Source organism: Miniopterus natalensis, chromosome 4 (assembly GCF_054644295.1).
Source record: "Miniopterus natalensis isolate mMinNat1 chromosome 4, mMinNat1.hap1, whole genome shotgun sequence".
NCBI classification, from domain to species: Eukaryota; Metazoa; Chordata; class Mammalia; order Chiroptera; family Miniopteridae; genus Miniopterus; species Miniopterus natalensis.
The window spans coordinates 23,561,762-23,585,547 of NC_142084.1; the positions used below are offsets into that span (position 1 = coordinate 23,561,762).

General features: G+C 35.0%; 1 protein-coding gene across 6 annotated transcripts in view; it reads left to right on the forward strand.

The window, feature by feature from the left end:
• The window catches only part of RAPGEF6 (Rap guanine nucleotide exchange factor 6), a 186,207-nt gene that overhangs the window by 138,098 nt on the left and 24,323 nt on the right, over positions 1-23,786 (forward strand). For 4 of the 6 annotated variants that reach the window (XM_087816407.1, XM_016197093.2, XM_016197095.2 and 1 more), the window contains 6 exons: positions 2,438-2,595; positions 6,898-7,138; positions 7,686-8,069; positions 15,789-16,000; positions 20,366-20,489; positions 22,700-22,723. In XM_087816407.1, coding sequence (XP_087672533.1) covers positions 2,438-2,595; positions 6,898-7,138; positions 7,686-8,069; positions 15,789-16,000; positions 20,366-20,489; positions 22,700-22,723 — 1,143 coding nt within the window. The remainder of the gene's footprint in view (positions 1-2,437; positions 2,596-6,897; positions 7,139-7,685; positions 8,070-15,788; positions 16,001-20,365; positions 20,490-22,699; positions 22,724-23,786) is intronic. The other 2 variants (XM_087816409.1, XM_016197094.2) reach the window with 1 other exon arrangement.

Genomic DNA, 23,786 nt, shown 5'->3' on the forward strand with positions numbered 1-23,786 from the left:
ATTACTATAGTTTTCATTTATACATGCTCACACCTTAGTTAACATGAATTTGTAACCAGCTTTACATTATCGCAGCTGTGCAGTGTCATATCTTTGCTTTATAAAAAAGCAGAAGTAATGTTAAATAAGATCAGTAAGAGAGTTAAGAACTTTTAGTATTTCATGAATTTCTCTTAGTCTCTAAATTTCAACTTATTGCAGCTAATCATTCCATTTTAAAAAATAAATAGAAAATTGTAACATTTTAACATTGTTAAAGTTGTTTTTACTTGGACTGTTAATTAGTAGGATGGCCTAATCTCTTACTTTGCTTCTTTGGATTCAGTTATTTGACCGTCTGTGTCCAAAAATAGGCCGGTTTGTTTTCAGAAATTTATAAAAGAAAGACTATTATATTTTTTAAAAAAATCTTTTTATTTCCAACATAATTTAGATGGTTGCCAAATTACTTATTAAGCCTTAAATATTATATCTGTGAAAACTCTTCCCCTTTTTTTCTCTTACCTAATCTGAAAACATTTAGCTCTGATCTTCAGGAATACATACCTAATTATAAGAATCCAATTTAGCATAAGCTCAAATTGCTTATTAAATTAAGATATTTCCTTTGCTTTATCTTTCAAATTAGACCTCTACTCACGAAAGTATTTTCTATTTCTATAGTGCCTTTACCTGTCGTACCCACCCTGACCCCCACTGTATTTCAGGTTTAGTTGCTTAAAATCCTTTATTTCTACTGTTCTATTTTAATTTTGGTAAAAATACTTCACCATCTTCTTAAAAATAGGATTTTGGTAAAAATACTTCACCATCTTCTTAAAAATAGGAATCCTATTTTCCTCTGTGCCAAGTGTTCACCTACATTGCCAAGTGTTCACCTACATTGCCTAAAGTAATCCTGGGAGGTAGATAGTATTTTTCACATTTTTAGATGAAGAAATCAAGGTTTAGAAACAAAAGTCCCTGAGGTCACACAGCTAATAACCCAGGTCTGTCTGTCTTGCTCTTGAAACACTTATTTGCTGCCTTTCATGCCTTGATGCTTTTTCCTGATTCCTCTGCTCGCTCTCTTGTCCTGGCCCCCTCTTCTTTGTCTGGCTATTAACAGTTCCTTTAGTTGTTTATTTAACAGTCCTCTACACTCCATCTTCCACAGTTTCCTAATCTGCTTAAATCCTACTTTTTTACTCCTAACATATTCAAATGTATCCCATAACACTCATTTTTTAGACAGACTTTAATTCATTCCATGCTAATAGGTAAGTAGTCTGTGATACCTCTGTTTGTATGTGTACCAAGGACTGGGTAGAATGTTGCATTCAATAAAATTTAGATGAAAATTAACCTAAATCATCGGTTTTAACATAAGCATAATCTTTAGAAATAGTAGTATTTCGATTGTTGATGCCGAGGGAAAGTTTTTCTTTTTATTGTTATTCTATGTTTGTGTAGGACTGTTTTACTTTTCCTCTGTTTCATAGGGCTTTTGTGGTTATCTAAAAGTTAAGTGACAGTTATTTTTCTGTTTTTATTTTTTCTCTTAGATTTAGAGTTGTATATGTAACACTTCTAAATATTTTAAAGGAAAAGTATTTTATTTGTTTAAATATGGCCATTTAATTGATACTTGTTTTTGAAACCTTTAAAGAGAATTAACTTTAGATGATTTGCTTTCTATTCTGGTTTTGATGTTCTCATCTAGGAAACAGCCAAATAATTAGACTTGAGAGATCACTCAAGAAATAATGTGCCCTAAGAATAAACCCTAGAGACTATCAAATTCTTCCATTTTTGTTTCTGGTCCTCTTTTTCCTTCTTTTTTCTGTTTATCACATATTTTCATTGTTTGTTGCTCTTCTCTGTGCCCTGTTCCTGTTATCTTTTCTCTATTCTTGATGGTTTGGGCAGTTCTCAGGCTGTTCATGTTAAAAACCTTTCTTATTTTGTCACTTGAACCTGGCCCCACATTGTTTTTTTACAACTTGCCCTGTCTTTGGTTTGGGTTTAGACCCAACTCCATCCTTTGCTTAGGAGATTGCCAAGCTTTTCTGTTGAGGGAGAGAACCTTGCTATGGTGTTGGCTGTGCATTGTTGGATAAATATATTAGTGTCTACTGAAACCGGCAGATCTCAAAGGCATCCTAAACACTCAGATTCAGTTTCTCTCCCCAAACCAGTTGAAACTAATATGACTATTTCTCTGTGATGTGGTAGAATTATTTAGATGTATAAATTTTTATTTGAGTGTCATTGTTAAAAACATTTTATTGCCATTGTCATTATTATAGCTGTCCTTCTTTAAAAAATGGTAAAATATTTTAATTGTTAAAGTCGCCACTTTGAATTGATTCTGTATGCCTTAGTGCACAGAGAACAGTAATGTTTACTATTAAGAACCCTCAAATACTTTAAAGCGAAATATGACATTCTTTTGAAGTGATGGAGGCCTGAGCCAATCACAAGACGACAGCATTGTGGGAACGAGACACTGTAGACACAGTCTGGCTATAATGCCTATTCCTGGAACACTGTCATCCAGCAGCCCGGATCTCCTTCAGCCTACCACCAGCATGTTAGATTTTTCCAATCCTGCAGGTAATTTTCGTTTGTGATTTTATATAGTGATATTGTAGCCAATGGACAAATAGATGGTTAGGCCTTGTGAAGCAAATGCTAGGTTTGCTTGCAGCCTTCTTTTCCTACCTGTAGATTATGACTTAATTCAAAAAGCTAAAGAGAAGATGTCTTTGTCTAAGCTGAAGTGGTGCTTCCTTCAATATGAAATAGAAGTACATAGAAAAGAGGTTACATTTAGATATCTTTTGATAACCCCAATCTCTGAGGAGTGGGATGAGAGCAGAGATACTTCTTAGCCAAAATCTTGTTATCCCCGGTGTGGAAAGGCAGATTATTTTAATCTAAGTGGCCTCACTTATCATTATCAATAAGTTAGTAAAGTTCTAGAAAACTTGATTTTCCCCCATCACCTGAAGCAAAATTTGTTTTTGTCATGTATTGTTTATTAAAGTACTACAGCATTTTTTTTATTGGTGTTCAAACTTTCGGTGTCAGGCATCAAATTAATTTTTGTGCCTCTGTTAATAAACAGAAGCAGAAATTGTCCTTTAACTATATAATTTAAAATTTCATTATGAGGAAGAAACACTTTGGCTTTGAAGAATTATTTTTATATTCATCACTTGAAAAGATTTGAGATGGATTTCAATAAAAGACACATACAGGTTAAAACTGAAATATATAATTGGGTCCAAGGAGAGGAGGGGGGAAAAAACACCTCTTAAAAGATTGGCATGGTTGTGATTCAGCTTCAGTTCAATACTGAAATTCCTAGCAGCTAATGTAAAAAAGGAGAAAACTCAATTACATAAATCTCCGTATTAGTAAGGAGGAAATACAAGAGTAAGAGTAAAACTTATGTTTTATAGTAACTTTAAAAAAAACTGTAGGACATAACATAAAAATGCAGTTAGTGAAAGTCATTCTACATATTGTTTCTTTTTATTTTACTTACCTCTTTACCACTAGAGAGGTTCCTAAACTCAATAATCTGTCTTTTACACATCCTACTCTCTATGTGACTGCCAATGTTCTTTCTAGAACAAAGATTTTATGAGCCGTTACTTACCTTAGATATTTCTGGTGACTTCTATATTAGTCAAGATTCAGTCATGAGATAGAAACCACTCAGGATATTTGATAGAAGTTAATATAAGGAATTGTTACCATGATATAAAGTAAACTATTTACCCAAAAGGCTGAAAAGGCAAGCACTGAGATATCACAGAGGTAGAAAAGCTGCAAACTGGATTCAGCTTCTGGTACGTGAAAGAAATGCCACTACCAGGGTGAAGAAGGAACAGAAGCCCACAAGAAAAAACAAAGCAGAAAGTTTTTCTAGCTTTTTAGTCTACCTCTGGTGCCCCTTTTAGCAGAACCTAAGAGGGAGACAGTTGACCAAGAAGAAATGTGAACTGTAGAGTCTCAGCCCCTTCATGACAGGGCAGGTGGTTTGGAGCCTAAAGACAATAACTTAATTGCTGTTAGGGTCCAGTCCTCACAGCATGATTATAAACCCTTTTCCTGGCCTCCTGTCCCTCCATTCTCTCCACTGTCACCACATCCATTTTTCCAGAGTCTGGCGTGTACCTTCGGAACTCTGCCCTTGCTGTTTGCCTCCTGTGGTGGTCTCTCCCTGTATATCCTGTGAACTTTTTCTTGTTCCTCAGTGTCGAGCTCAAACTTTACCTCATCCAGGAAGCCCAGGTCCCTTTGCTATAGTCATTCCCTCCTTCTCCAGAAATCTCTAGCACAAAAATTTTCCTTGTCTCTCAAGTTGCTTGTTGTAGGAATTTATTTCCGTGTGTGTGTGTGTTCCAGAGCAGTACTTCTTACTCTGCATTCACAAATAAAATATTTTCACACAACCAAAGCACAAATTAAATACAGTATGTATACAGGCATACCTCAGAGATACTGCAAGTTTGGTTCCAGACTGCCACAATAAAGCAAGTATTGCAGTAAAAAGATTCGTAATCTTTTCGCTATGGGAGGATTTTGCCTTAGTTTGTAAAAACCCAACATCTGTGAAGCTCAGTAAAGCAAAGTGCAATAAAATGAGATCTCCCTGTACTTTCATAAGACAAGTATTTAGGGACATATAATTTATAGATTGAATGATTCTTAAGGCTTTATTTTTGCCACTGGAATATGTAGAAGTGGGTCTGGCAGAGTAAAGGGGGGTGGGTTGTACGGGGAGGAGAGAGAGAACAGGGGAGTTGAGGATTTCGCTGGGGGGGGGAGGGAAGAGGTTGGAATTATTAGTTTAGAAACTGTAAACCTCATGGTGCTGAAATTCAGATTTCCTAAGAGGAGTTGCTACTCAATTTGATTTCAGATTGCATAATTTTCTCATTGAAAACATAGTGAAAGAGCTGAAGATGCTTTTTTAAAGCCTATTCAGAGATCTGTCTGCAAAGCTTAGTCTGCAGCCTGTGTCCATACCAGCAATATAAATGACCACATAAAAAATAAGTATTTAACTTATAAATTATATTTTTAAACCCCAAAATGTGAAACTTTATGAAAGGCTTTTTATGGTGCTATTTATATTTATGTTGAATAAAATGTTCGTTATCAATTAATTTTATATTCAGCTCCTTGAATTATGTATGACAGCGCTGAATTTTATATATTGTAGTACCTGTATGATCTCAGCCATGTTTATGCTAGATGTTTAAAATTACTAGAAAGAGAGTACAAAGCTATAGAATTGTTGAATAGTTTGCTTTTGATTGCTGACCTTTTTGTGGTTTTGCTTTGTTTTTGCTGCCTACAGCTGTTGGTTTTTACTGTAAGTATCTTGAAGATTCTGTACGTTCTATTCCTTGTTTTACATGTAGTAGTTTTTTAAAAACTAAGAAAGAACTGAGTGAAGCAGAAAGCAGAACTTTTCCATCCACTTACAAGGTTGCCACTGTAAACTGACATGTATTTTTTTAGTCACTTCCTTTGCCTATATGTGTTTTTATATTCATAGCATCAGAGTATACATGCTGTTTTTATAACGTGCAGAGTTTTTTGTTGTTGGTTCACAGTTCATTTGTTGTTTTTGAATTTTTGATCTAATAGAAGATGAGGCCTAGAAGATATCTGAGAATCCTTTTCTTGAATTTATTTACCTATGAGAATTTCATTAATGAAATGGGAATTTTAAGACTAATAAATGCTGTATTCCTCAAAGATTCTTTTAAATGTCTTTTGCCTTACAAGATTATATTTTTAAGTGTAGTCTAGCTTCAAACCTAAAATATGAATTGATTAAATCATTTTTTCTTGGTTCAACTTTATTCTAACCTCATATTTAACATTCATCTAATTTGTTAATATTTGAGGGTCTGCCACATGCCAAGTATTATGTTTGGCATGTATGATTTTCTCCCACTGACAAACATGTTTGTAAAGAATATATATGTATTACATATGTAACAGTTCCAAAATAGAAAGGTTTACACTAACACTGATATTAGTGCAAAGAACTTTTTTCTCTGTCTCTCAGATGTTTTCCAAGTTGGTATTTTTATTACTTTGGCAAATTCATCAGCGTTTGTCTTAATCCTTTGGATAATCCCATTTGCGGGTCTGTTCTGGAGGTACCCATTTATGAGGCTTGAATCCCTCTTACGTTACTATACAACAGTTTGTCTGTCACATGGAGGGGAGGGTGGCTTTAACAGAGTATGACTTTTACACTGTTTAGCAAGATACACAACTCTCTGTTCCTTCCCAGGTGATGTTATAGTATGTTCGCAGCAGAAGAAGAGAAAATGAAATGTGTGCCTATCTTTAGGGGTTTGGATAATTAAAATATATAAAAATGACATCAAAGTGTTTATAAATAAAAAGAATTGTGGCTTCCAAATTGTATGTATGGGATGACCCTAATTTTAATCTTTTTGTTTTGTGTTTTTCTGTGGACATGTATTAGTATTTTGTCACCTGAAAAGATAGATACATTTATACATCAATAAATTCAGCAAGTTCTGTTAACCTGAAATAGAAATGTATATTTCACTGTTTGCAGGGTTGAGGGACATCCAACCCTTGTGCCATATACCGCCTGTGAAGTCACTTGGTCTGGCCCTGCCAAGGCAACCGCAGGCAGGACTCAAAATTCTATATATCTAGGAGCATTTTTCATAACTAATTTTTAAGTTGATAATTTTGTATGGCTCGCAAATGATGTTCTAAATATCTAAATGGCCCTTGGTAGAAAAAAGGTTCCCATTCCTGGTTTAGAGGTATTGTGTTCCAGATTGCTATTTGAAGAGTTGAAAGTAATCTTCCTGAAAATAACGGCACATTTTTGTATTTATATAGATATTCCTGATCAAGTTATAAGAGTTTTCAAAGCAGATCAACAAAGTTGCTACATTATCATCAGTAAAGACACTACTGCTAAAGAAGTTGTTTGTCATGCTGTTCATGAATTTGGTTTGACTGGTGCATCCGATACATATTCTCTCTGTGAAGTTTCTGTTACTCCTGAGGGTGTCATAAAACAAAGACGACTTCCGGACCAATTTTCCAAATTAGCTGATAGAATTCAGCTCAATGGAAGGTAAATGTGCTTATTAATGAATGTACTTATTCATTAATGTGTTTTTGAAGATTCCACGTTAAAACAGTATTTCAAACAGAAACATCATGTTAGGGCCACTGAGTTCTCTCTAAAATTGAAGTAGGATTTCTCTTTTCCCCCCCAGCTTTTCTTATCTCCATAAGTTTAGAGATGCATTCAAAACGGCTACCTAGAAGTGGGAAAAGGAAAGAGAGGACAGGTTGCTAAAATATTTTAGCCCTCTTTCTTAAAGTTTTAGAACCACTGATGTAGTTGAGTCTGTTTTATACAGAGGAGGAAACTAAATGATACATGTCTTTCCATGTATCTGAGGGTGTGTATTAATTTATAAATTTGTTTTTAATATGACCATATGTACTTTGGGCAAAAGAAGCCGTAATTTTCACAGTTTTTTCCTAAGTAGTTATACTTCTATGAATATGCAGAAATTTTTTTTTTTTTAATTTTAAAGACATTTTGAAAATAAAGAGGGAAAGTGCTCTTATAAGTATAAAATCACTTATAAAAACAATTTTTTTCCTTTTAGGTATTATTTAAAAAATAACATGGAAACAGAGACCTTATGTTCAGATGAAGATGCTCAAGACCTAGTTAAGGAAAGCCAACTGTCTATGCTGCAGCTCAGTACCATTGAGCTTGCCACTCAGCTGTCAATGAGGGACTTTGATTTGTTTCGTAATATTGAGCCTACTGAATACATTGATGACCTTTTTAAGTTAGATTCCAAAACAGGAAATACTCACTTGAAAGAGTTTGAGGAGATTGTAAACCAAGAGACATTCTGGGTTGCCTCAGAGGTTTTAACGGAATCAAATCAGCTTAAACGAATGAAGATTATCAAGCATTTTATTAAAATTGCACTCCATTGTCGAGAATGTAAGAACTTCAATTCCATGTTTGCAATAATAAGGTAAGTTTGTATAAATATTTGTACAATTTTGTCGTAATATTAGACATGAAAGCTGATTTTCTGTTTCTGTATTAAATGGCTAGAAGAAAAGCTTAATTAATAGATTTTTTACTAAAGTATTATTAGATGTAATATATTTTCCATTCTCGTGATACTGGCTTTTTGTCTTTTTGTTTCTTTCATCTTTCTGTTAATTAAACTGTGTGTGTGTGTGTGTGTGTGTGTGTGTGTGTGTGTGTGTGTGTGTGTGTGTGAGAGAGAGAGAGAGAGAGAGAGAGAGAGAGAGAGAGAGACAGAGACAGAGACAGAGACACACAGACAGACAGACTGTGGATGATTGCCTTCCTGTTTTCTTTCTTTCTCCCCCTTTGATGGATTATACTCTCTTTGCATGTGTGCTGCTCAACAGCTGGTCTATATTTATCATCAGACTTCTATACTGTGCATCTTGCAGTACCTGCCTCACTGTGATTTGGCAGTGAAATATCACAGCATGGTATCAGTGCTCTAACCCAGCAATTTTCAACCATTTTCATCTCATGGCACACATAAACTAATTACTAAAATTCTGTGGCACGCCAAAAAATATATATTTTTTGCCCATTTGACAAAAAAATGGGTATAATTTTGATTCATTCACATGGACAGCTATTGTTGGGTTGACTTATCATTTTTTAATTTGACAACCTAAAGGAAAAGAGGACAGTGCCCCTGACTAAATAGTCAGGTATTGCGTGTTTGGTTTTGTTTTTTTAAATTTATCTTTATTGTTGAAAGTATTAGGTATTGCATGTTTTAAAAATTGTGGCACACTGGTTGAAAATCACTAGTCTAACTAAACTAGTTTGTCAATTTTATCATTTCAGAAAACCAGTTCTTAGTTTCATTGATCTTTTCTATTGTTTTTCTGGCTTCTATTTTATTTATTTCTGTTCTGATATTTATTTCCTTCCTTCTCCTAACTTTGGGCTAAGTTTCTTCTTTTTACAGTTCTTTGATGTGTAAAGTTAGAGAGTTTATTTGAGATCTTTATTTTTTTGTAATACAGGCGTTTATCACTATAAACTTCGGTTTTGGAACTGTTTTTGCAGCATCCTATAGGTTTTGTTATGTTGTATATTTATTTTCCTTTGTTTAGAGATTTTTTAAATTTCCCTTTTGTTTTCTTCGTCACATTGGTGGTTCAGGGGCATGTTGTTTAATTTCCACATATTTGTAGATTTTCTAGTTCTCCTGTTAATTTCTAGTTTCACATGTTGTGGTTGGGAAAGATACTTTGTATGATTTCAGTCTTAAATTTAGTAAGACTTGTTTTGTGGCTTATCTTATTATCTATCCTGGAGAATGTTCTGTGCATGCTTGAGAAGAATGTGTATTCTGCTGATGCTGGATGGAATGTCATATACGTATATATCCATTAGGTCCATTTGGTCTAAAGTATGGCTCAAGTTCAATGTTTCCTTACTGGTTTTCTGTCTGATCTGTTCATTACTGTTCAGTAGTGGAGATATTAAAGTCCCCCACTATTATTGTATTGTTATCTTATTTCTTCCTTCAGATCTGTTAGTATTTGCTTAATATATTTAGGCGTTGCAGTTTTCAGTGGGCATATATTTACGATTGTTAGGTCTTCATGAGGAGTCGACCTTTTTTCCCTTATCGTTTTTGGCATACAGTCTTTTTTTGTCTGACATGAATAATAGCTAGCCCATCTCTGTGTTGGTTTCCAGTTGTGTGGAATATATTTTCCATCTCTTCATTTGTGTCCTTTAAGTTGAAATGACTCTCTTGTAAGCAGCATATAGTTGCATCTTGTTTCTTTATCCATCCAACCATTCTGTGCCTTTTGATTGGAAAAAGCAGTTCATTTACATTTAGTGTAATTATTGATACGTAAGGACTTACTCTTTCCATCTAATTTATTTTCTGGCTGTTTTGTAATTCTTTTGTTTCTTTCCAACTCTTTTACTGTGTTTCGTTGGGAATTGGTAATTATTCATTTTGGTATTTTGGGGGCACACCATGAGAAAGAAGGGTTCTTTTTTTTTTTAAACTTATATATGTTTTGGGCTACCTGTTTAGGACCCCTCTCACTGTGGTGGGAGCTTTTGTGTCTCCTATTCTTCAGTAAACTTTTGCTTTCCCTTAAAGTATATATATATACATTTTTTAAATTATTGACTTTAGACAGAGAGAAACATCGATCAGTTGTCTCCTTCATGCACCCTGACTGGGGATCGAACTGGCAACCTTTTGGTGCACAGGGCGACACTCAACCAACTGTGCTACACTGGCCAGGGGCCCAAAGCCAGGGTTCTTTGGTAAACACAATAATGCTGGTAAAACTAGAAGGCAGCAGGGAAAGAAGACAACCAAGTATGAGATGGGTTGACTCCATTAAAGAAGCCGTTGGCATGAGTGTACATCCAGGAGTTGAACAGGGCTATTGAGGACAGGACATTGTGGACATCACTCATTCGTAGATTTCCCCAGGAAATTCAAGTGAACTCAATGGCATGTAATACACACGTGCTCTGATTCCCTTTTCTTTATCTTTTGTGAGTCTGCTATAGGTTTTTGCTTTGTGGTTGCCATGAAACTTACATAAAACAATTTATAACAGTCTATTTGATACTGATAACTTCAATCATATATAAAACCCTACCCTTTTACTTTCTCCATTTTAGGTTTTTAATGTCACAGTTTACCTCTATATATTGTGTATTTATTAACAAATTATAGTAGCTATAGTTATTTTTGATGCTTTTGTCCTTCTACCTTTATACTCTAGTTGAGTGATTATCACACCATCATATTACAGTACCAAGATTTTTTTTTTAATTTTTGTTGTTGTTGTTTAAAATATAACAAATGTCCCTTTTTCTCCCCAGTGACCCATTTCCCTCCATCCCGTTTCCCTCCCCAGTCCCTCTCCCCACCATTGTCTGTGTGCTTGGGTTGTGCAGATATGCATATAAATTCTTTGGTTACTCTCTTCCCCGCCACCCTCCTTGCCTCCCTCCCTCTGACCTTTGTTAGTCTGATCCATGCTTCCATGTCATTGAATCTATTCTGTTCATCAGTTTATTAAGTTCCTTAGGTTCCACATATAAGCGAGATCATGTGATGTGTTTCTTTCTCTGCCTGGCTTATTTCACTTAGCATAATATTCTCCAGGTCTCTCCATACTGTCCAAAGGGTACAAGATCCTTCTTCTTTACAGCTGTGTAGTATTCCGTGGTGTAAATGTCCCACAGCTCTTTTATGCACTCATCTCCTGATGGTCACTTGGGCTGTTTCTAGATTTTAGCTATTGTAAACTGCACTGCTATGAACATAAGGGTGCTTTTGCTGAATTTGATTTTATTTACCTTTATCAAAGTGGTGTATATTTTCATGTGGTTTCACATTACTACTAGTTATTTCATTTCAGTTTGAAGAACTCTTTTCAGCATTTCTTGTAAGGCAGTTATATTGCTGATGGATGAATTCCCTCAGCTTTTGTTTTTCTGGAAAAGCCTTCATTCCTCTAGTATAGTTTTGCCAGATTATTCTTGGTGTGCAGTTTGTTTCTTTTAGCACTTTGAATATATCATCCCACTCTCTCCTAGCCTATATGATTTCTGCTGAGAATTCTGCTGATAGCCCAATGGGGGTTCCTTTGTAGGTTACAATCCTTTTTTCTCTTGCTGCCTTTAGCATTCTCTCTTTTTTTGATTTTTTGACAGTTTTATTATTATGTGTTTTGGAGAAAGTTGTTTTGGATTGAAATAATGGGGTGATCTACTAGCTTCCTGAAGTTGGATGTCAGAATCTCTTCTCTGGTTTGGGAAGTAATCTCTCATATTTCTTTAAATAGGCTTTCTGCTCCCTTCTCCCTGTTGACCCCTTCTGGAACATTAGTGGTTCAGATACTGGTTTTTTTTTTTATCGTTTTCTTTAAATCATGTAGGCTTTCTTTACTCTTCCTTTTTTTTTCTTAAACTGTGTTATTTCAGAGTTCCTGTCCTCTATCTCACTGATTCTTCCTTCTTTTTGGTCTACCCTGATGTCAGTGCTCTGATTACATTTTTTATTTCATTGAATTCTTCAGCTCTAGATATTCATTTGGTTCCTTTTTGTGCTTTCTATATTCTGATTAGGTATTATTTTCCTGATTTCATCAAATTGTCTGTGTTTTTTTGTAGCTCATTTGAGTTTCCTTAAAACAACTGTTTAGAATTCTTTACCAGGTAAATCATAGGTCTCCATGTTCTAGTGGTTAGTTACTAGTAGATTATTGTGAACTTTTGGTGAAGTAGTATTTTCTTGATTTTTCATGTTTATTGGAGTTTTACATTCAGTTTTTGTTTTGTGTTTTTGCATCTGAGATAGTAGTTACCTTGTCCAGTTTTTTTACTGTGTTCAGGATGAAAACACACACATGCACGCGCGCACACACATACACACACCCTTTCATCAACCTGGCTGTAGATTTTGAGGCTTTCCAAGGTGTTGTATGGACACACCTGCTCTGTGCTTCTTGCTTTCTCTTGTGGCAGAATTATGAAGCTTGTATGTCTTATCTCGATCCTATAACACAGCATGTCAGTTGCTGGCTGTTTCTTTTGTTTTCTTGAAGGTGGCCAGACAGCTCAAGTTTGGTTTCTCCTTTGTCCACAGACACTGCGTGTGCTTCCTCTATCAGAGCTTGCTCTCAGGACCTTACACAGGGAGCCAGCAGCAGAGCAGGGGGAGGTATGGGTTTGGTACATGGTACACTGCAGGTGCCCATGGGTCAGTTGAGGGGATCTGTGGGTGAGCATCCTGTTGTAGTCCAGAAGCAGTCAGCAGGAACTGCATCTCTTTAATACCCTCCAGGAATCTCATATTCCACCCTCCCTATCTGCTCCTTCCCCCTAGTCATAGACCTTTCACTTCAATGCTCTGGATTCTGTGAGGGAGAAATGAGTGTCTTTGGTAGTGACCCACACAGCTAAGGAAACCAAGCATTCACTCATTGGCTTTCCCTTTCCCCTGTGGGAGAAATTAGGGGCCATGTAGTTTAGCCCTAAGCTGTGCAGCGTGGGGTGATGCCAGCAGAGTCAAATTGTCCCTTTTACCTACCTTAGTGTATCCAAACTCCTTTTGTTTTGTTTTGTTTTGTTTTGTTTTACTCCACTAAAATACTGGAACTTCTCCTCTGGAAATTTGGACTTCCACAAGGCTCTCTTGTCTCTAGGTGACTGCCCAAGTCAGTGTTCTGCAGGTATTCTCAGACTACAGGTGAGAGGGGCCAGAACACACAATCTCCTATAGGTTCCACAACCTATTAGCTGTGGTTCCACAACAAAGTTTAGCTACCTATTACGTGATACATCCATGAGCGAGTCTCTTCTCAGGTCCCTTAGAGTGTGGTTCAAGGTCCCACAACTACATCAGACGCTCTTCTGTTTCTGGATAGGTGCCAAATTTTTGTTGTTGGGGTGGGAGAATAAAACAAGGAATGTCTTATGCTGCCGTGATGCTGGCATCACTTTGTCCAGTCACCTCTTGGTTGAAGTTTGTGGGAATTATATTTCCTGAGCATATTCAAAGCGCTTTTCTGTTGCCTTTGCACCTCAGTGATAGTTTGTCTGGCTTTAAAAATTTTGCCCACATGTTATTTCTTGGAAACTTCATAGGCATTGGCTCCACATCTAGCATTTTACATGGCTGTTTAAGTTTCTGAGATTACTTCCCAGATTCTTTCTGTATCTCTGAATTCATTTACTTTCACATTGATGTATCTAACCTTTTTTAGTTCTGTATTAGGTTCTTTGGAACTGTGGTGTCTGTTAAATCTGTAGACTCAGTTCTTTTTTGTTTCTGGAAAGTTTTCTCAAATTGTTTTCTCAATTCTTTTTTGTTTCTGGAAAGTTTTCTCAAAATATTTTATTCAGTTCCATTATTTCTGTTTCCTTCTTCAAGGATACTACTTATAGAGATTTTGAATCTTCTTTGTCTTCCATATCTATTATTTTCTCTTGTCCTTTTCAACTGTCCATTTCAGTTGAATGTTTTATTAATCCTTTTTTTCCCATGTCACTTGCATAAGTTTTTAACATTGTCATTTTTTGTTTATGTAGGTTCCAATGTGGCCTTCATTTCTCTGTTGGTTTCATTTTTTCTTCCATTTTTTCCCCGTGAGCTTTACTGTTCAACTTCTCTTACCATGTTTTTTCTAAGCTCTTATATCACTGCATTAAGCTCTTTATTTACTTTATTAATTCATTTGAAATCATGGCTATATCATTGATTAGTTCCTGTTTTTATTTAATTTTTGTTAACATTTTTCTGCTTTGTTTTTTAAGTTTTTCCTTGTGGCAGCTTGTTGTAGATCCTGTGTTCATTCCTTCTTTTTAAATGACATGAGTTTTCTTGTATCAGCTATTTTGCAGGAGGTTCATGTGGGAGAGGAGCCAGGGTAGTATTGCAGGCTAGCAGGAATTGAACTTGTATCTGAATAGTTTTACTTCTTTTCAGCAAATGGAGATTTGGCACCTCAGAGTTTCTCCTTTCTTTCCTCTCGCTGTTAAACTGCTTCTCACCAAGATGTATTAGTTCCCTGACGCTCCCTAGCGATAAAGAACATAGTCCCTGCCTAATTCTGTCAGCCTGTGGACTCTGTTGTGTTGTATCAAATAGGAAATTGCTGTTTTTGCCTTCAGGATGATTACATGCTTTGGAGAATTGTACTTTACCAACTTTCATTGAGATCTTCAACTATGGATATTGTTTTTTCAGTATTTCACATACTCCTATTTCACCTTGACTATTCTTTGGCATCCTTTCTAACAGGCTTAGGAGTTAACAGGTATCTATTAGTTTCAGTGGAGGTGAAAATTGCATTTGTATCCTTGTAGTTGTTTGGGATGATTTCTGAGAAGGGAACAAAGATATCTTAATTTCACACCTTAAAATCAAAATGTAAGGGAAAATTTTAAATACAGTGCTGTGGTTGAAAGTCAAGTGGCTTAGAATAAAAGTGGGATTACTAGTGAGAAAATTGAGGCCCTATTTATGTGCTATTCATATGACAGCCTACCCATGGGATATTAATGTAGAAATAAAGGGATAGGGAAGAGTTGAAGCCTAATTGGCATGAATTATTTTTCAAGCTAGGGCTATGTGAGAGTGTTTAAAATCATGTAGAAAGGGGACATTGAATGTATGGAGGCCTGGGGGACAGGATTAGAACCTAGGGATATGAAAGTATTGCAATCAGGGACATTAGTGTACAGAATCTCAGAGAAGAAAGACTGCCCCAGCCGCCGAAATTGCCTCGCTTATATAACAGTTGTGCTCAGCATTACTTAAATCACTCACAAGTAGATAATATCTCCATAAAGTTATTTCTAAGTAAAACAAACAAAAATATGGTGATACTTGAAGGTTTTTTTAAAGTTAAATGTGTGTTTTATGGAATAATTATCTGTCACTTAATGTGTAAACTATAAAATAAAGGCTATATAGGCAAGTAATGTAGTTCCTCTAAAAAAGGATTTCCTTGTTTTAAGATCAAGAATTCCTTTTTTTTTTTTTTTATTTAATATCATGGCTCTGTTTATTTCAAAACATTGAAATATGTCCCTGCTTATTTCAGCTTTATTAGAGAAACTTCGTGTATGCATTTTACTGACCTGAGTCCTCTCTCTTACCCAAGTCCCTTTTTAATGTTTTTATTCTCATCTTTGGCAGTGGCTTAAACCTGGCATCTGTAGCACGACTCAGAGGTACTTGGGAAAAGTTACCAAGCAAGTATGAGAAACACCTGCAAGATCTACAAGACCTTTTTGATCCATCTAGAAACATGGCAAAGTACAGAAATGTTCTTAGTAGTCAAAGCATGCAGCCTCCAATTATTCCACTCTTCCCTGTTGTCAAGAAAGATATGACATTTCTACATGAAGGTATTTAAAAGTTATTTGAAAATTAGCATGCTTAGCTTCAGCTAATTCTAGAGAATTGTGATTTATTATATTGAATATATCTTTTCAGGCTAATGATTGTATAATCACTAAAGCTTTATCCAGTTAAATGCAGCAAATTTTAGGAATCCAAAACCCCCATTATGGACAAGAACAAATTTAGATGTCTACTCTCTTCATTTAAACATAAACTTTACTTACACCAACATCAGATAATTTGATCATATTTGTTTTGTTTAGTAATATTTTTTCAACTTTTTTTAAACTACTCAACACATACAGAAAAGTACCCAAAACAAGTGAGCAGTCTAATACATATCCAAGAAAAACCATGTAACCAACATCTGGGCTAAAAATAAAACATTGCAAGCCTCCCAGGAGCCCCATATGTGCCCCTTCCTAATTTGCATCCTCATCCTCTTCCCCAAGGTAACTATTGTTCTGACTTCTCACACGGGTGTACTTTTTCCTGTTCTTGAACTCTATATAAATAGAACCATGTTTGTCTCTTAATGGTTTGGTTTGGTTTTTGGCTTATTTTGGTCAACATTGGAGACCTTTCCATGTTTTTTAGTGTAGTTATACTTCATTTCAGAACTCTACTATCCATTACATGATGCCATACAATGGATTTATCCATTTTGTTGATGAGTATTTGATGGTTTCCACTGTTCACATGTTATGAATAATGGTGTTGTTATAAGCACATATCCTTGCATATCTATCTCTCAGTGCACATCCATTTTTGTTTGATGTAAGTTGGGTGGAATTTATGGGTCCTGATATTTGTATAATCAACTTTAGAAAACATTTTTGCATTATCTAGTCAAGTGCAGCACTAGCAGTATTGTTGGAGTTCTCATTGTTCCTCTTTAACCATATGTTTTATCTACAGTCTTCCTAAATTGTGGGGGGTTTTATGGGATTTTTTGTTTGTTTGTTTTTTGCATATTTGTCCTAAACTAGCTAACTATACACTGTTTCAGCAATTTTCAGCTGGTGTGCTGCTGCACATTGGTATGCCGCAAAATTTTTAAAACATGCACTACCTGATCTCTTTTTCCCCTAGATTGTCAAGTTTTTAAAAATGACAAAATACAACACAACAATAGCCTTCCAGTGTGAATCTATCAAAATTATACCTTTTTTGTCAGATCGGCAAAAATTATATATTTTAGTGTGCCGCAGAATTTCAGTAATTAGTTTGTGTGCCAAGAGATAAAAAAAGTTGAAAATCACTGCCCTATTTTACTATTTTTCTAGTGTTACACTAGACATTATAGTATTTATACTTGTTGATATTAGTTAAATATTCATTAGTACTTTTCTGTGTGTCAGGCAATGCAAAGAACTTAGACCATTTGAGTTTTATTTACTCACTTCTAACTTATCTTCATTTGTTGTCATGCCTTTAAATCCTACGTGATACTATCATTGTTTAGTAAAGTCAGCGTTTATTTAGCTTTACCCCCTGTGATGATGCTGTTACTATTTTTTATTCTTTTCTGCATTTCAGAGCTTCCATATTGATGGGGGATTTTTTTCCATATAGAAAACTGTTTATTATTCCCTTAAGTACAAGTCTGATGGTGATGAAATACCTTAGTTTTTGTTTATCTGAACATATTTTTACTTCATATTCATTCTTAAGACATAATTTTGGTTGGCAGTTATCTCTCAACATTTTGAGGCAACATTCTGTCTTCTAGCTTCCATTGTTAACATTAAGAAGTCAGGTGTAATTCTTATTTGCTATTTCTTTGAATGTATTCTGCTTTTTTCCCCATAGCTGCTTTATAATTTTCTTCTCTTTATTTGTATTTTTCTCTAGTTTTGCTATAATGTGATCAGGTGTGGCATTTTGGTTTTGTTTTAATTCTGTCTTGTTTATAAAAGATCCTGAAACCTGTGTTTTGATATTTTTCATCAGTTTTGGAAAATCTTCTCATTCTGTCTTCAAGTTTCTTATATGCCCTTCTCTGAGCTTTCCTTTAGGGATTTTGATTTCACTCCTATTAGCCCTGGTTACTGCCCCTTTTATCTCATATACTATTTTCTGTATTTCCCATCTTTTTGTCTCACCATGCTTTATTCTGGATATTTTCTTCTAACCTATTGTCCAATTAATTTTCTTTTTAGTTATGTCTGATTTACTATTAAATGTATCAGTGAGTTCCAGTTACTCTGGTTTTTTGTTGTGATTTTTTTTTTATCTTTTTATCTTCTTATTCTCTGCTAGAGTTCTCAGTGTTGTTTATTTACATCTTTGCACATATTCAATATAGTTATTTTAAAATCTGTTTCTATTAACTCCATGATCTGGATCCTTTGTGGGTCTTTTTCTGTTATCTTTTTTGTTCTTTGCATTTTAATCATGTTATCTTTTCTCCTGATGGCCTTTGTTTTTTTATCCAAATAAATGTCATGTATTAAAAATTTACAGAAATAATCTGAAGTTTCAGATGATGTTCTATCCCTCCAGAGAGAATTAAACCTTGCTTCTGCAAGGCAGCTAGAGTTGCTAGCAATCCAAAATCACTTTAATTCATTTTCACATTTTGAGATAGGTTTTGTTTTTTTAATATGTTTTTATTGATTTCAGAGAAAGGAAGGGAGAGGGAGAGAGAGAGAGAGAAACTTTAGTGATGAGAGAGAGTCATTGATTGGCTGTCTCCTGCACACCCCCTGTTAGGGATGGAGCCCGCAACCCGGGCATGTGCCATGATTGGGAATTGAACCTCGATCTCCTTAATCATAGGTTGATGCTCAGCCACTGAGCCACACCAGCCAGGCAAGTTATTTTAACTTTGAACTTTTATTCCAGTGTAGATTCAATTCATTCTTAGTCCCTAGGATATAGCCCTTCAGGATCTCAACCTAAAGCATTGGACATTTACCTGGACTTGTTATTTCCTCTAACCTCAAAAGTCAGGGTGTCACTCCTCAGTTTTGCAGCTCAGCATGTGCCTCTTCTGAAATCAGCAGATGTCCCTAGAGTCTAGCACTGGGAAATGCTAAACCTGTCCCAGGTATTCATTCTTTCAGATCTTCACTGCCTGGATACCTTTTGATGCCTTAAAAGATTTATTTTTTTCTACTTTTCAAATATTCTAATATTTATCTGCAGGAGTATTGTTCAGATTACCTAGTCTTACTGCCCCCCTCTTTCATTATCATTCCTTTTTCATAAGATATTTTGATGCTCTGACATGCTCCCTTAAAACATGTTTATGTGACTTGAAAGTACTTTTTGTGATTATTTTGTTTCCAACTCATGTTGAGACCCTGAACAGTTCATACGTTAAATGTATAGGTGCTGTTTACTGTGAGACAGGAGGCCATTGAGACAGGAGGCCACCATTTGTTCCAGACCTATATGGTTCTCAAACTTGTCTTCAGGGACTGAGTTCTACGGTGGCACCTCAAGGGCTGCCATGGGATATAAATGGATTTATGCTAACTGTTAAAGACAGGTGTGAGAAAAACAACCACTGCTGTAGACAGTCAGGTTGCCCTTTGAAGATATTTCTTGTCTCGTGGTTTGAACTGGGTAAGCCAACAAATGGGCTTACCTACCCTCTTCAAAGAAAAGTAGGCCATTTTGAAAGTTATGTGAATTATTCTCAAAGAACTACTTAACAGTACAAAAACAAAAACTGTGAAACTTAAGAACAAGCAAATTTGTATTAAATGATTAATGCCATGATTGTAAATTCAAATTCTGGGAAAGGGAAAGGGACTGGCAGACTAGAAAATGTTTATCCTTATGAGTCAATCACCTCTTAATTTTAACTAATTATTGCCATTTGGGAAAACAGATCTTCTATTATTTAATCTCCCATCTAACCCTTTCCCTTTTGATCTTTAAGAGAAGCCAAAAATTCTTGTTTTCATGGGATATCTTATACTACTTAAATGTTGAGAACTCATTTAACAATTTTTCAAGTATTGCAAACCAAAGAAAACTTACGGGGTTAATTAAGCTCAAAGCTCACTCTTTGTGACCCTTGGTTAAAAAATTTCCACTGCCTAAGAGTGGGCTGAGCATCTGGAGAGTTAGATTTGAGGAGCTGCACATTTTACTGGTGTGCCTGCAACATAATGAAATTGGTTGAGGAAGCTGTACTCATAATGTTCATAATCACTACCCCTCCCCTAGGGATAGAATTCCTCCCAGTAGCTTATTCCCTGGGAACAGGGTTGAATCATCTGTGGTTTATCAATTCTTAAAAAAATAAGAGTAGCAGTTTGAGAAAGTAAGTTCTTATTTATAACCCCCCCAAGAATAATAATTGATTTCTGCTACTTTAATTTTGAAAATTAAAAACTTTTACTTTTATTCCATAGGAAATGACTCCAAAGTAGATGGTTTAGTAAATTTTGAGAAGCTAAGAATGATTGCCAAGGAAATTCGTCAAGTTGTTCGAATGACTTCTGCTAACATGGACCCAGCTATGATGTTCCGACAGAGGTATGGTATTGAAGTGTGTAAAAGTGTGTCAGTTTTCAACCATTTACCATTGTTATGTGTTGTACAAAGGGCTTTACACAGTCTCAAAGTAATTATTTATCACAGTAACCCTTAAAGGTAGGTGATATTGACCTTCCTTTTACATGTGGAGAAGCTGAGCAGTTAGGTAATATGCCCAGGATTACATAATTTGCTGGAGATTTGAGCCCTACTTCTGCATCATTTTTTTGAGTATGTGGATAGTTCTGCATTGTTATTGTTACTTAAAGTGTTAGCTAACGTAAGTGTAAGTTGCTGATCTTTACTGAAGTTACCACAGAGAACAAATGCTTTCATCTGATTTCTAACCTAATTTGTAAAGTATTAATGTACATGTGTCTTTTAGTTTTACTGAATATTTTTTAGTTCTCTTTCCAACTAAGTCATACTTTATTCTTCTTAAATATATTCTTTTTCTCAAATCATGGTACTGCTATTTATTCATATGTAAGTTCTTTAAACAGAATTTAGAAAGTACAAATTTAAACATGTTCCTTCTTTAATAAAAATGAAAAATATTACTTGTATTACATATTAACCTAATCTTCCAAAAATGCTTTTCAAAATTCATTTTTAATGTAACAATAAAGGCTTTATCAAATCTTCTTGAACTTAAACATAAAAGACGTTGTCAAGATGTTCCCCAGTAATTTGTATAATTTTCAAAATAAGCATTAGAGCTTTAATTTTTGGTCTGATTTTCCTCTGGGACTCTGTATAGGTTTAGTACATAAAGAGCTTTAAAAAGGAAATATTTACAGAGGGAGATACAATTCCTTTGTCTTAAATAATACAGTTTACTAAGAAAACAAAAATCCTTGATTCTTTAAAAATTGGAAATGGAACTTTTGTAGCCAGACAGAATTTGTGTGTGTCAGGATTGGTGTTTTGGTTTTGTTTTATTTTATTTAAATTACTGTTCAGGAGTCTTTGTTTTTGTAAGTAGTTTCTCTGATGGTTGCTCTAGTTTAGAGATCCTCGAACTATGGAGAAAGGGGTGTCAGATCTCCTCTTCCCTACCCATCTCACTTCTGCCCCTGAGAATCACTACCTGTAATGAGAGATGTGATTGCTCAACAATGTGTAAGTGGAAAACAGTAAGAACCAGGGACCAAAGCAAATCTAGAGGAGGGTTTGTTTGTTTCTTTGTTTGTTTTTTAAGTTGTTGTCGTCGTTGTTGTTGTATGTCCCTGTACAGTGGCTCCAACCACTGCATGTTGTCTTACATGGACCCTCATTTACTCATATATGTCAGCACTCTGGTTCTTGAAGACATAATGAATTTGCGACTCTGCCTGACCAGTTAATAATACATAAAGTACAGTGTGCTTCAGAAATGAACAAAGAATGAAAAAACTGAAGAAGAAATTAATAAACTTGTCTATTTTCTTGGGAATAGCCTGGGCTACAGTATAGAAGAAAATAAAACATTATAATTAGATAGTAGCACTGAACTTTTCCTGAATCAGTTTTGTCATCCAGTACTGAAAGGTACTATTTTTCCTAAGCAAATAATTTTCCATTTTGGTGATGCATATTATGTAGTGTGGACAAAGTAACCCCTTTATTTTAACAGTAATCAATTTACTGGCTGAAAAACAGAATCTTGAGCTGCCAGCACTGGAGTTCACTGGGTGCAGGCCTGGGACACACTGAGGCCATTGGGGGTTGACAGGGGTGCAAAAATATGAATAAATAAGAATAAAAATAAAAAATAATATTCAATTAGATTGTACTGTAAGGATTAACAGTATTATAAAAATTTTGATATATATTTTTTAAGTTGAATTTTCTGGTTAAAATTCCTTATAAAATTTGAATGTATTGAACCTCTCAGAGAAATTTTGAATACACAACTTTTAGTAAATAAATGTTTTTCCTTAAGCTTCTTATTAACATAGGCTTCTAGATGAATTGGGTTAAAAATAGAATTGGCCTAAAAGCATATTTTTAAAATATTATAGAGGGTTTTGGCCTTTAATACAGATCATAATTCATTTTATTCCTCTGCATTCCATTAAAATCATTTTACTTTAAAGTTACCATTTTTTTCTAGTAAAATTTTCCTGTTCTATTCTGTCTCCAGAGTTTTTCTGGCTCACAACTGTTGTCTTTTTTCTGTGCTTTCCTATTCAAACACATGCTTCAATGTTTGTGGCTCTTGCTTACAGGAAGAAGAGGTGGCGGAGTCTGGGGTAAGTGTAGAGATGATTGCAACTGGAATGAGGTTGTGCAACTCTTAACATGTACTGCATCCTTTTCATTAATGCACGCACATAAAATAGCATGCGTTCTATTAACCCTGTCAACCTACATTCCTGACAAATGCCTTTTGCTAACAAGGTGAAAGTAGTGATAGAACTAGCTTTTATTTTCCGTTTTTGTTATTGACGTTCCAAAAGTCCCTTTTAGATTTTGAACAAGGTCAGTTAAATGATGATGATGATAGGAAATATTTGTTGTGTGCTTGCAATGTACCGTACACTGTTCTAAGCACTTTATATGAATTATTTCATTCTCCAAACCACCGTATAAGATGAATACTGTTATTCCCATGGTACAGATGGGAAAGATAGAATTGTCCAAATTCTTACAACTCACTAGTGGTGGATCCAAACCTAGGCAGTCTGATTCCAGAGTCCACACCATTTTCTTTTATTCAAATGTCATGTTTTATAAACATAAATATATAAATATAAAAATGGATAAGAGATTTGTTTATAAAGATTATGTTTTTTACATCAATTTTCCAAAAAGAGGCATTCCTTATCCTAACGATACTATAAAACTGAGTTAGTAAATAATTGAATAGAAGATGATTTTAATTCCTCAGATCTTCTAATACCATGATACTTACAGTATTGATTGAATTTTATTTTCAGTTTCTCCTATTTTTAAGCAAAGACTCTCTTACCTCTCTTAAAAGTGTAATAAAATCAAAAACTACCACCTTTTGTTCAGGTAGGTTCAGATCTCTGCTAGATACCTATTTAGAATCATAGAATTTTTAGGGTATTATAAATAATCTATGTAGTCATTTCATTTTTTGATGAAGAAAGACATGGCTTTTGTGGATGAAGGGGTTGTGTAAGAAGAATTTTGTTTAAGACTATAGTGAATCATGAAGTTAGAAGCTTTTATTACATGTTAGAAGGATTTTTGGTGAGCCACTTACTTTAACTTGAGTCCTGTCTTGCTTGTGGTCTTGTTTTCTGTTGAAGTTTGGTGAACTTGACTTTTCTTCTATCTTTTCCTCCC